The sequence below is a fragment of the Coregonus clupeaformis genome, chromosome 14 (assembly GCF_020615455.1).
Source record: "Coregonus clupeaformis isolate EN_2021a chromosome 14, ASM2061545v1, whole genome shotgun sequence".
Lineage (NCBI taxonomy): Eukaryota > Metazoa > Chordata > Actinopteri > Salmoniformes > Salmonidae > Coregonus > Coregonus clupeaformis.
Genome location: NC_059205.1, coordinates 25,717,136 through 25,731,363, shown reverse-complemented (window position 1 = coordinate 25,731,363; position 14,228 = coordinate 25,717,136). Strand labels below are relative to the sequence as shown.

The 14,228-nt window shown below is 46.1% G+C and overlaps 1 protein-coding gene across 5 annotated transcripts in view; it reads left to right on the top strand.

Annotated features, from left to right (window-relative positions):
- LOC121581261 (kinesin-like protein KIF21A) overlaps window positions 1-14,228 on the top strand; it is a 55,126-nt gene that overhangs the window by 17,864 nt on the left and 23,034 nt on the right. For all 5 annotated transcript variants that reach the window (XM_045224762.1, XM_045224761.1, XM_045224760.1 and 2 more), the window contains exons 2-6: window positions 8,600-8,822; window positions 11,930-12,112; window positions 12,836-12,985; window positions 13,222-13,356; window positions 14,042-14,215. In XM_045224762.1, the coding sequence (XP_045080697.1) occupies window positions 8,600-8,822; window positions 11,930-12,112; window positions 12,836-12,985; window positions 13,222-13,356; window positions 14,042-14,215 (865 nt within the window). The remainder of the gene's footprint in view (window positions 1-8,599; window positions 8,823-11,929; window positions 12,113-12,835; window positions 12,986-13,221; window positions 13,357-14,041; window positions 14,216-14,228) is intronic.

The window sequence follows — 14,228 nt, the reverse complement described above, 5'->3', positions numbered from 1 at the left end:
CGTTTTGTTGACTTTGAGGGAGAGGTTATTTTCCTGGCACCACTCCACCAGGGCCCTCACCTCCTCCCTGTAGGCTGTCTCGTTATTGTTGGTAATCAGGCCTACTACTGTTTTGTCTTCTGCAAACTTGATGATTGAGTTGGAGGCATGCGTGGCCACGCAGTCATGGGTGAACAGGGAGTACAGGAGGGGGCTGAGCACGCACCCTTGTGGGGCCCTGTGTTGAGGATCAGCGAAGTGGAGGTGTTGTTTCCTACCTTCACCACCTGGGGATGGCCCGTCAGGAAGTCCAGGACCCAGTTGCACAGGGCGGGGTTCAGACCCAGGGCCCCGAGCTTAATGATGAGCTTGGAGGTTACTATGGTGTTGAAGGCTGAGCTATAGTCAATGAACAGCATTCTTACATAGGTATTCCTCTTGTCCAGATGGGATAGGGCAGTGTGCAGTGCGATGTCCATCAAAGCCCAGCTCCTCCCCCTGCTCTTAGCCCAGGGTGGATTATTCTTAGGAGAAGCGTGCTGCTGCCATGGCAATGGAACATTTTATTGTTATACAGTACATTCATGATAAATATTCATGAACCGCCATACAAAGACATGCATGCAAACCATCTGCCGGCACACGTCATGTGATATTGCAAAGTGTCCTTTCTTACTATGGGAGACAATAACAACAGTTACAGTATCTATTCAATTTCATCCACTTCTCTCAGTATACAAGTAAGGCTAGGTGTTGTAGCTGAATCCTTCTGGCTGAGACTTCTCTGTATGTATTTGACTCTTAGGCCATAACTGTGTTGCACTATGTGTCGTTCCCTCGCCTACAGCTTCTTTGTTTATATATAGAGAGATGGGTCTCTTGACTCTCTTCTGTCGACAGGCTGAGCTGCTGCACTCAACCGCCAGCCCAGTGATGTAGTCAAATCACTAAACCTTGAGTCCGAGTCAAGTTCCCAAGTCCCTAGTGTTCGATTCCGACTACAAGTCTGAGTCCTTTATACTCGAGTACTACAACACTGCCCCAGCCTGCCAGCCAGAGGGACAGAGTGTTTACTTTCTAATATTAGTTTTATATTAGAAGGCGTTTCACAAATAGATAGGGGATATTTATCTTTCACACAACACACAACAAGATCATCACAACATGCCCTTAAACCCAAACATGACCACAATACAAGCCATTAAAAAGGCACAACAGAATATCACAAGATAAGCTTGTGTTGGCTTGAGGTCAGATACATTAACTCAGCCCAGATTGATAAACTGAAGTGTTTTAGGAATCTCACTGGTATCCCTTTGCCAGAAGAGAAGAATGTGTCTCTCAATTTATTTTCTGCAATTATCACTCATTGCCCTTGGCTGTGACATTGCAAAACATTTTTGGGTAGTTTTTTTCCCGTTTGAAATAACTCCAACTCACAAGATTGTATGTCTGTTAGTGTCGTCCTCTTATCTAGTGTTTTGACAGAGTTCCCTTTGTGGCATAATGGTATTTAACTGCACTTGTCACAACAGAATATTTCCACATATGATCGCTGTTATTTTGTGTTATTCATCATAGTGCTGGGCTTGAGGAAGAGAAGATGGGTGTGTGTCCTCTGTCTCTTGTCCCCCCTAACTGACAGTGTGAAACCCACAGCCACTGCGTGGACCCCTGCACCCCTCTTCCTGCTCTTCCCTATAGCTGCACCATGACCTCTGACCCAGGAAGCAGTAGAGCTGTGGCCACTGGTCAGTGAACCCCCCGCCCAGTGTGGTGACCCTGTGAATGGACATCAGTCACCCGTGTAGAAGAGCCCTGCCAGATTTAAGCAAGGGGAAGAGAAGTGGCAGTTCAAGAGTGGAAGAATTCTCTGGCTGAATCTTCCCCTTCTTTCACTAGTGGCATTGGTAACTGAAGTGACATAATTATCCTGTGTGAATACTGGACACTAAGAGAGAGTGAGATTTATTCATTGAATGACCATTTGATGAAGACATTTTAGGAAAAGGTTTTAGGAAAAGGTTGTTTGGTTTATTTGGTTTGAGGCGCTTACATGTATCATTTGCATCAGTTGATCATTGTTGAAAACTGCAGAGTTTGTCTTTCTGTGCTCTAAGGGGAAAAGGCCTATTAGTACCTGTTAATCACAGAGCATTGACGTTGAGAATTATCCAATGACTTGCCTCATGATCTCCACTCCAGTACAGTACTTAACAATGGACAGACTGTAACTAAAACAAGTACAATGGACCATAACACAGTTGAAGACTGAGCATTAAACACTGACACTGCTGTTATTGTTTACTGTAGCTATTACTCACAGTGATGCTCTGTAAACTTTGCTTAATGCACATATTCATTATGACAGACACTAAACAACGTGTCAGTCAGTGAGTCAGGTGCCAGGTGCCTCTAAGGCAGAAGGAAAAAGAAAAATCACACCTGATGTCCTGGAAAAGGCAACTGAACAGTGAATGATGACAGTTGGCATCATAATCCATACGCACAACACACAGTGTTGCCTTTTGCGTTTTGCTTCACAATGTCATAATTGAAACAAACACACAACATTAGAGCATCAGGACAGGAGGACTTTGTATGAAATCCACTCCATATGACGACAGTGGATGATGTCAGTCAGATGACCGTGGAAGTAATATTTCCATTGAAGTGCCTTTTTCTCCCACAGTCCATTTCCTCTTCATCATCCCCCAGCCCATCTCCATCAGAGGCATATCATAAGACATCAGTGGATGTCGTCAGATAATGGTGATGATGATGATGACGATAAGAATATTGATTGTACCTTTTACTGCAGTGGGCTAAATCAGGGTGTACTTTGAAACAAAAGTATACACCTCACACACATGGTTATGTGCTTAAAAAAAAGTGTTTGCATCCCGATATTACACTTTATATACATCACAGAAAACTGAAATATAACAGAACAGTTTGACATAGAAACACCAGATTATTGGCGGGTACATTTTTAAAATGTTTATTCATTATGAAATTATGACAAATATTAATAACATTCCACCCATGAGGCCACTAGGTCATTTGACTGCAGGAAAGGGCTACAGTGCCATTTCCTTTCCCAGCCATCCCCTCTCTTCTTTCTCTATCCCTGGGCATCCATTAACCCAGGCCTGTTCTGCTCCTACCCATGTCATAGAGGAGACAAGTTATACAACCTGCCTGCCAAAGGCCATTGTACATCAGCTGCCTGCTTCCTTGACTGCTGTAGTTAGTTACATAATGACCATGTACAACTTAACCGTCAAACTGATGGTACTTTACGAAAGAGAGGAGAGGCTGCTGTAGTGTTTCCTGTAGTTACTGATTCCTGAAGAATTGAGGGCGAAGCTGAAGCTTTTCTTTCTTCTTTCAAGGGGACCTTTCAAAACCGACTGAGACACTTGTTGTAAGCAGCGCAACAACAGAACCAGTTATCAGTGTGTGTGTGTATCAAAATATCACTGTAAGCCCAGTGTCTACAGTTCCCTGGTCTCAGTTTCAGGTGCAATGAAGGGCCAGAGAAGGGTGTGTGTGCATGCCTGTGTTTGTGGGCATGTTTTTGTGTGTGTGTGTGCGCACGTGTGTGTGTATATGTATGTATGTGTGTGTGTAGAATGGTCACTCATTAACCCCTGCTCTACGCATCAGTGTCTCAGGGTAAAGACACCCTGAGGAGTAAAGGGTCTGCTCCAACGCTCATTAAAGGCCCAGCGCAGTCAAAATAATTGTTCCTATGGTTTACAGTATATCATATTGTACAAAAGCTGATGAAACTAACACTGTAAATGTGTGAACAAATTTGATCACTGCTATTTACTGATAGTTGCTGGTTGAAAATACAATGTACAAAGGACCTTCTAATCAGCAGGTTTGCATGGGCGGGAGTTTTGGCTTTCCATGGGGACATCACCATGCAGTAAATTGATTAATAGACCAATAACAAAGAGAGTTCCAAACCGCTCTGCCAATAACAGCAAGTTTTCAGTTTTCCCCTCCCCACACAGACCACTCCCAGACAGTCCTAATTGTCCAAACAGCTTGATATGAGATAGAAACAACAATAATATTTACCACGCAGAAATGATTTGATATTGATATAAAAACAGCTGCATTGGGCCTTTAAAAACCCTGTTCCTAGTGCCTGAATTCCTCAGGTACTTAGCCACAATTTAACCTCTGATTTGAGTGGAGTTAAAAAGCCAGCCACCTGAGTCCATTCTCCTCTCTTTGCAATGTGTGGGCACAGGGCAGCAATCCTCCCTCTTCTTTCTGTTTTCTTCTAAAATGAATCCGAAGAAGTCTATATGAGTGAATGATTGATTGTTTCCTGTAATCTAGTTGTGTATCGTGCCTGTTGTTTCCCTCCAGTGTGGGTCCAGATGCTTCTCAGGACTCTTTGTACCTATAGAATTAGATTAGGGCTGAGATTAGATTTTGCAATAGTCTGATGTTACTGTTGTGGTTTGCAGATGGGAAATGATGTGCAATGGTCTCTCAGGGGACCATTGTGATTGGCTGAGGCAGAGGCAGGGGCTGAAGTCAGGTCCTGATCTACACTGAGTCAGCATGATGGTGCTGTGGCTGAATGACCTTTCTTACCAGCATAGTTATTACTATACATGGAGATCTACACACATACTGTATAGACTCAACCATATCCATAGCAGAGTACGCTGGTTATGACGGTCACCAGCCTGCCCTGGTGCAGCCAGTGCACCCTGGCCTCTGGCCTGCAGTACATGTTTGTTTAGTAGGAGATTATGCTGGCTAGAAATGTGACTGTGCTGCCGCCTGGCCCTGCGTCAGTGTGTGGTGGTGGTGGCTGTGTGTGTGGAGGAAGGGGACAGAGAGAGAGAGGTAGAGAGAGAATCAGAGAGACAGAGAACAAGAGAGAGAGAGAGAGGGAGAAGAGAGAGAGAGAGAGAGAGAGGAGAGAGAGAGAGAGAGAGAGAGAGAGAGAGAGAGAGAGAGAGAGAGAGAGAGAGAGAGAGAGAGAGAGAGAGAGAGAGAGAGAGAGAGAGAGAGAGAGAGAGAGAGAGAGAGAGAGAGAGAGAGAGAGAGAAGAGAGAGAGAGAGAGAGAGAGAGAGAGAGAGAGAGAGAGAGAGAGAGAGAGAGAGAGAGAGAGAGAGAGAGAGAGAGAGAGAGAGAGAGAGAGAGAGAGAGAGAGAGAGAGAGAGAGAGAGAGAGAGAGAGAGAGAGAGAGAGACAGAGACAGAGACAGAGAGTGGGACATAGGGACAGAGGGTGCAACAGACAGGCAAGGCTGCCCCAGATCATTCGAACTGGGTCCATAGGAGAGAAAGGAGAGTCTCGGCTCAGGCCCAGGACAGCTGCTTCTGAATGGGGTAGAGCTATAGTGAGCTAGCCTGGCGCTGTCCATTTTGTTCTGAGTGGGGTTAGTGAGTGCCACCGCCATGGTGCATGGCTGTCGCTGTAATGAGGCCACCAGTGTGAGGCTAACTGACACCTTTCACCAAATATTTTAGATTCCTTGAAGCAGGCTTAACCTGACCAGGGGTTGACTGAGTTGTCATGGAGGATAAATGTACAGCCGTTATTACAGAGAGCTAGGTGCTTACTGCTCAGTCAGTCAGTCAGTCCCCCTGTACTGTGTTAGGCAAAGGCTTTGGGGTCCCTATAGAGGGACAGGAACTGGGAAGTTAGATTACTCTGGGAGAAAACAAGACATAAGACTCAATGCTTTGTGGCACTATAGTGTAGTGTTGTTCTATGCTGGTCCTGGGGATGGAGTTGGACTCAAAGGGTGTGTACATTTTTGGTTCAGTTGTAGTGTAGAGGGTGGATTAGTGCTTTAAAAGTCTACATGAAGGTATGGAGCAGCTACTGTATAGGTCAACCCTTATTCACCCTGAAGGATCCAGTGTTTTCCTTTGACTCATAGCCCAAAACCTGTCAGTCAACTATCCCAGCTAGAGGACAAATGTAATGTACACAAGTGCACTGCTCACTCACACTGCACTGTGAAGTGTGCTCAACACTCACAAACTTCTCATTATAACTTTTATAGGCCTCATAATAACAGAGGCGCTCATCCACTGTTGATGACCTCATAGAGCTGTCACAGAGAGAATGCCCTAATCTACAGACGGGGAGAATCTCACTTTCATTTCCTTGATTCCTCATGTCCTCTCTCCTCGCCTCCTTCCCAAAACGTATTTTGAGAAGGAGGCAAGAGAGAGGAAGCAAGGAAACAAGGAAATGCAATTGAGATTTTCCAGGATATTTGACCAGCTCAAGATTGTTGACAGATTCCTCCTGAATAAGACCAATAAACTAAACTGACCACTGCCACTTCAAAGCTGCTTTCTCAACACCAGAAAGACATTTCAGACCAGATGTTTTTTTAAACGGTATAGGTCTCTAGACCAGAGCCAAATAGGTGAATGTATATCTGTCTCAGTATCTTATATCCTTCTCTATGTAGTAGATTATCACTGGTGTCTGGACTGGGGTTGAGGGGGGGAGTGGGTCATCTGTTTGTTTTTGTGTATGGGAGACACTGGGGGATGTCACAGAGCAAGGCTGGAGTCCTAGACATACACACACAAGGAGGAGTGTTTGACTGTTTGTCTTGCGTCACCGCCTTGGCTGGGATGCTCTCATCACAATCAATCAGACCAATGATGTGATTTACACTGCACTGAACACACTCTCTTTCCTAATGTAGGGACATTTGACACCAAATTAAATGCTATTGAATGTAATCTGACATCTCATGACCAGTGCTGTGTATTGTCTAGTGTCTTTGATCTCTTTGGCTGGAAGCCAGCCCAGCATTCTCACTTTTAGTATTTCCGTGACATTATTGTTACTTAACGTGTTGTAAGCGGTGATGAGTATTATCTTTGTTATGGTAGATAAGAGTGATGGTTCTGTCCTGTTTTAGGAAGCTGGCCAAAGGGATTACTATGGATTCCCCCTAACCCCCCAAACCCCTAAAACGTGTCAAACAGAGGTCTGTCAGAGGAGTGTTCTGCAGGAACATGAACAAAGAGATCAGTGATGGACTAGTATACTATACAGTCAACAACTAGCCTACCTGTTGAGACATCAGCAATACTGAAATACTCTGTAGCAAATACAGAAGGAAGTTATGACCCAGATGATGTACTAGAGGTGGAACATTCCGGGTAATTCAGCCTCCTCTCCTCCTCTTCTCGTCCTCCTCTCCTCTCATCTATCCCTCCCTCACTTTGTCCCCTCTTCTCATTCACTGTGTAATCCCAGAGAGAGGATGCTAACTAGCTGGGATCTGATGACACTGGGGCACAATAACACCACTGTAGCCTGACTGTGTGTGTGTGTGTGTGTGTATAAGTGTGTGTATAAGTATGTGTAAAGTGTGTGTGTGTGTGTACTGTAGCCTGACTCTCTTGTGACTCTCCAATCACAATACTGCCTGTATAAACACAATTTCAGGCCTAACACAAGTAGTGCACTTACTTACAGAACTCTTTCTTCTGAATATTTCCCATTTGAACTCCTGTGATATTTGTTCTGTGATGAGCTAGACATATGAAATATGACAGGCACAGGGGCAGCGTGTATGGGGGAATTGCAAGGCAGGGTGTGACTGTTTACGTAGCGTAGTTCCACAGCTTCCACTCTTCTCTGAGCACAGGCTCGAACACTGAGGGCTCTGTATGGGGCAGTGGTGGAGTGTGCTGGCAGCGTGAGGGGAATCACACACACAGACACACATAAGCAGGCACGCAAACACACACGCGCAGGTATGCACGCACGCAGGCACACATACAAACACGCAGGTATGCACACACACACACGCTCCAGTCCCCACACACGAACGGCATACTCCATGGTATTACCAGGGGATTCAACAGGCCACTAGAAAAACTGATTAGTGAATAATACTCGTATTACTAATAACTGGACCAACTGTTTGTAGCACACATTAAGCTAACTGTTTTATAGAAGCAATAAAGCACTCAAACATGATATATCGTGAAAAACAGGGTTAAGCGGTTCACTTAATGTCTAAAAGTCAACCATAGCCCTGAATCATACTCGACATGCAACTTTCAAACACAGCTTATCAAACTTTCAACATTCAAACTCTGCTTATCAAAGCTTTGCCCTTGAGGTCTTGTCAAGGAGCTAAGGACTCTATACCTACTGCATGCCACATCCCTGCATACCACAAGTCAACTGAGTCGGGTGTAGTGACAGTACAATATGGGATAACATTTCCATGCCTCTTCTGATAACATGCCACAAGTGAAGATATCAACATATTAGACAGATCTATGGAAGGGTGGAATGTTATACAATGACAAACTGTTATGAGATAATGTTTTCCTTGCCTCAAATTTTACTTTGCCTTCAGCAATTAAGAAGGCATAGATGGAAACCAAGCACGCAAAGCATCTCCATGATAAACTCTCGCTTCCTTTTTCTCTAATTCCCTCTCTCTCTCTCTCTCTCTCTCTCTCTCTCTCTCTCTCTCTCTCTCTCTCTCTCTCTCTCTTGCCGTCTTTCTCATTTTTTGCATATCTGTTCATGTTTAATGTTTTATACAGTTACAAACCCTAACCCAACATCTCTCTCGCCCTCTCTCAGGATTCGTCCTCAGCTGGCGAGGGAGAAGATCGAGGGATGTCACATCTGTACGTTCTGTATGCCCGCCGAGCCCCAGGTGATGCTGGGTAAAGACAAGGCGTTCACGTACGACTACGTGTTTGACATGGACTCCCAGCAGGACAGCATCTACACACACTGCACTGAGAAACTCATCGAGGGATGCTTCGAGGGATACAACGCTACCATCTTCGCCTATGGACAGGTCAGATATTTGCATGACACACACACACATGCACACACACACAGATGCGTACATGCACAAATGCATGCATATACACACGTGCACACACACACACATTTACAAACACACACACACATACCATATTTGCCTACAGACACAATGCGGTGCAATGCTGGTCACACCCATGGAAAGGGCTTGGCTCTGCCACACACAGGAATCCACCACGTGCCCTGTGGTCTCTGGTCCCTTGCTGGATGAATTCAAAAACAGTGTTGTTACTGTAAGCAAGCAGAACATGTTATCACACCTTGTTTCCAATACCAAACTCACACTGGCTATTACAACGTCATTTATCAAACCCCTATCTGTGACTCAGTGAGGGATATACTGTAACTCTGCTAAACTCACATTGACTGTAACAACGTCATTTATCAAACCTTATATCTGTGTCTCAGTGAGTGATATGGCACTGCTAGAAACTGTTCTCAGTTAGGCTCCACGTCTTCAAATGAAGAGAGAAGCAAATAGGCCATGAAAACTCAGTCAACTCAGCAACAGCAGGCATGTTCTAACATGACCAACCTCAGGGTTTTTATTGGCTTGATAGATTAGCACATGTGACTGACTTTCTACAGTACATGTTCATATCTATCTATCAGTGTCACGCTCTGACTCTGAGGACTTGTATTTGTTGAGTCAGGGTGTGTATTTTCTGTGTTGTGTTTGCTAGGTTGTTTTTCTATGTTTTAGATCTAGATGTGTAGATCTATGTTGGCCGGGGTGGTTCCCAATCAGAGGCAGCTGTAGCTCGTTGTCTCTGATTGGGGACCATATTTAGGCAGCCTTTTGACACCTGTTAGTTGTGGGATCTTGTTCCGTGTGAGGTATGTTATTTGTCTACCTTGGACTTCACGTTTCATTTGTTGTTTTGTCGTGTGTTCAGTACATAAATAAATATGAATGCATATCACACTGCGCCTTGGTCCTTCTCGTTCATGAACGATCGTGACAGAAGATCCCACCAATCCTGGATCAAGCAGCGTGACGAGGAGAGAGGATGGACTTGGGAGGAGATGAGCGAGAGTCTGGCAAGAGGGATGGAGGCCATGATCACGGGGGAGAGACAAGCCCAAAAAATTTTTAGGGGGGGGCTCACGCCGTGGACGACGAGGCAGCAGGAGGCCGCGATAGAGCGGTTCAGCCGTTTAGCAGAGGAGGCCGCCAGATTAAGGGGGTCATTGGTTCAGAGGGAGCAGAAGGAAAGTGTAGAGGCACGGCGAGAGGAGCTGGTTAGGCAGCAGAAGGACCAAACGAGTGGTGCGTGTCGTCAGTCCGGTCCGGCCCGATCCTGATTCCCGCACTAAGCCAGTGGTGGGTGTTCCCAGTATGGTTCGGCCCGTTCCTGCTCCTTGCATCAAGCCAGTGGTGCGCATCGCCAGCCTGGTCCGGCCCGTTCCTGCTCCCCGCACCAGGCCAGTGGTGCGCGTCGCCAGTCCGGTACGGCCCGTTCCTGCTCCCCGCACCAAGCCAGTGGTGCGTGTGTCCAGTCCGGCACGGCCCGTGGCTGTTCCACCGGTGCCTGATCCAGTTCCAGTCAGCGGCTCCACCCCGGAGCCAGAGCAGTTCGATCCACCGTCGTCGGGTCCAGCTCCAGTCAGCGGTTCCAGTCCAGACCCAGACGTCAGCCCCTCTCCAGGTTCGGGGTCTCCCACACCAGGGTCCAGACAGGGCTTGGTACTTCGTGGGAGGAAGGAGAGGGGAAGCAGCGCGCCGAGGTCCAGACCAGACCAGGGGCGCAACGGGGAGGTGGAGAGTAAGTGGTGGTCACACCCGGAGCCGGATCCGCCTCCGAGGCGGAATGGCCACCCGGCCCCTACCCTGTTATGTTTATGTGGCGCAGTCGGAGTCCGCACCTTTGGGGGGGAGGTACTGTCACGCCCAGACTCTGAGGACTTGTATTTGTTGAGTCAGGGTGTGTATTTTCTGTGTTGTGTTTGCTAGGTTGTTTTTCTATGTTTTAGATCTAGATGTGTAGATCTATGTTGGCCTGTGTGGTTCCCAATCAGAGGCAGCTGTAGCTCATTGTCTCTGATTGGGGACCATATTTAGGCAGCCTTTTGACAACTGTTAGTTGTGGGATCTTGTTCCGTGTGAGGTATGTTATTTGTCTACCTTGGACTTCACGTTTCGTTTGTTGTTTTGTCGTGTGTTCAGTACGTAAATAAATATGAATGCATATCACGCTGCGCCTTGGTCCTTCTCGTTCATGAACGATCGTGACAATCAGGCTCTCTTTCACTATATCTCTCTCTCTCTTTCTCCCTGCTCTCTCTCTGCCTGTCTGTCTCGCTCTCACTCTCTCAAACTCTTTCACTTTATCTCCTTCTCTCTCGCTCTCTATCTCTCTGTCTCTCTCTCTCGTATTTTTAGCGTTTCCCTCTGTCACAACCTCTTCCTCTGAACTGAAGCTCTATAGTGGAGGTCTGCCAAACTCGCCTTTCACTCCTCTCCTCCTCCTCTTAATCTCTCTGTCCATTCTCCTCTGCCCGCTACATTCTTCTCAGCCCTATTGTTTCCCTGTCAGACTCTCATTCAGGGGGTACAGCGGGTTGCGGACGCACACACACATGCACACTCACACACAACAATTTATATGTACGCATGCATGCACACACACTCACATGACATCTACACAAATATACACAAAAATGCACGGGCACACACACACACACTACTGACAGAGTATCTTTCAGGTGACGTGTGAATTAGCGTCGCATTCTTTTGGTAGTCACCATGACAACCAAGCCCCTAACCCCAATGTGTGTGCACTGTGCACTGTGCAGTAGTAGCTACATATATTAGGACTAGGCTTTAGTCCAGAAGAATCATTTTGGCAGGTTTTTCTTCTATTCTGAACATTGGGGTTTTGTACTGTTTTTCTATTTGATTAAGAAAAGCTCAACTGATCCCCGCTCCCCGTTTATAACTTGCTGTATTCATGAAATAGCAGCATAGGCCCACTGACTGTCTGAATACGTTTGAAGTAAGATAAATTAGTAAATAAATGAAACAATATCATTGGTTATTTATCCTATCATATCCTCCCCCTTCTTCTCCCTCTCCCCCAGACTGGTTCGGGGAAGACTTACACCATGGGTACAGGGTTTGACGTGAACATCAGTGACGAGGAGTTGGGCATCATTCCCCGGGCAGTCAAGCACCTCTTCAGGGGCATTGAGGAACGACGGCAGGCCGCCACAGAGCAGGGCAAGCCTGTACCCGAGTTCAAGATCAACGCACAGTTCCTGGAGGTATGTGTGATGGAAAGGGCAAAACTTAGTATGTGCTTTTGTAGCTGAGGTGATTTGGTTAAGACGTTGGGTTGATGAGCGGGAGACCCGTATTCAATCCCCACTGGTTACACTTTTGAACCAGAAATACAATCTCTCTCTGTAGTCTCACATTCGCTCTGCAACATGAGGAAGCTTGGAGATGTAGGTTTCTAAATCTCTGAAAAGAAGCCACATTGGCCCTGGAAGGCAAGGTGGAGCCTTCATTATTGCTTACTTAAACCTATCCGATTCCCTTCCCTCAGAGCTGCTAACACAAGAGAGGTATTAGGGGAAAGGGTTCTGGCTAGGGGTTGCAGCAGCTGTGTGTAGCAGCCTGGAGCAGAGGGAAGTATACTGTACTTCTGTCTGCTCATGGGATGTGTTCAGCTAACTTAATGGGATGTGTTTAGCTAACTTAATGGGATGTGTTCAGCTAACTTAATGGGATGTGTTCAGCTAACTTAACTCTACAGGCAGATGATTTATCACCATAGAGTAATTAATAGGTAATTACGTGTCTCACTCAAATCTGATATCGCTTGCTGATACATGTCTCTAACAACTAATAAAGCAGTATACCTGCCATGACCAAAATTACATAGCTACTGATGTTTTCCATGCATAGTTATTTTGCTTTGGGGTATTGGCTCATCGGCGTGTTTTCTCATTTTAAAAAGTATCTATTTTTTCCCCCTATCCCAGCTGTACAATGAGGAGGTGTTGGATCTGTTTGAATCAACGCGGGACATGGATGGGAAGAGACAGAAGTCCACCATCAAGATTCATGAGGACTCTAACGGAGGCATCTACACTGTGGGAGTCACCACACGCATGGTCACCTCCGAGGCAGAGGTTAGTCTCAATCACAGTCTAAAGCAGAATAACATCAATCTGTACCTATGGTCATTGGTTAAATATATGTTATTGCTGTGAGCCTAAATATGTCTGTATATGTGTTTTTCTGAAATTGTCCAACAGGATTTCTCTCTTGAATACACTGTACTAACTCTAAACTCTCCTAACCTTTTCCTGTCCCTGGCCCCTCCCTCCCTCCCTCCCTCCCTCCCTCCCTCCCTCTCCCTGTACAGATGATGCAGTGTCTGAAGCTGGGTGCTCTGTCCCGTACCACGGCCAGCACCCAGATGAACGTCCAGAGCTCGCGCTCCCATGCCATCTTCACCATCCACCTGTGCCAAGTCAGAGTCTGCACTCCGGATGACAGCGTACGTGGCATCGCACCACTGGGCTGGAGCTCTCTAGAGCCAAGCCTAAGATAGGATACGCTTTTCACAGTCTATTTTACTGGCTGTACTATTTTCACTTAGCTGTTTTCTCTGTCATTCTTTAGAAATTACATGATAAATAGGTTATTAGGCTGCATAATCATTACCATTTTATTTGGGGGTTGTTGTAACAAACAACCACTTGTTTGTTGTCAATTGTGAAAATACACATTAATAACATGTCATTTCCTAGTATTTATGAGATAAACCGTAAACACCCCAGCTGATTAACAAGAGGACTGTGAAATGCAGTGTTCCCCAATCCTCCCACACAGTTCCCCAGCCAGCGACACAGTTCCCCACACAGCATATCTCCCCACATAGCTCCCAATGGACACACACACCAGCTGGGCATGATGTCACCCTCCTCTCCCTGCCCGCTGATTACATGGACAATATACAGGCTGTTACGGATACAGATAGGCCTATGCACTGGTGTTGTTATTGAGAGTTATAATGGAAGACGAAAACCACCAGTTATATTTCTCTCATAGGCCTAAACAATGCTACAGCCGAAATGTCGATACGTATGTCCAAGACATGGAATTACAAACACAATCACCATGCGTATTTGCCCCACAGTGTCTTATTTGTTTTTATACACAATACCCATCTCCTCCTTCAGGAGTCCAATGAGACAGACAACCGCCTGGCCAACAGTTCCTCTGAGATGAACTCTGAGTTTGAGACGCTGACGGCTAAGTTTCACTTTGTGGACCTGGCTGGGTCGGAGAGACTAAAGAGGACAGGCGCTACCGGGGACAGAGCCAAGGAAGGCATCTCCATCAACTGTGGACTGGTGAGACTCTCAC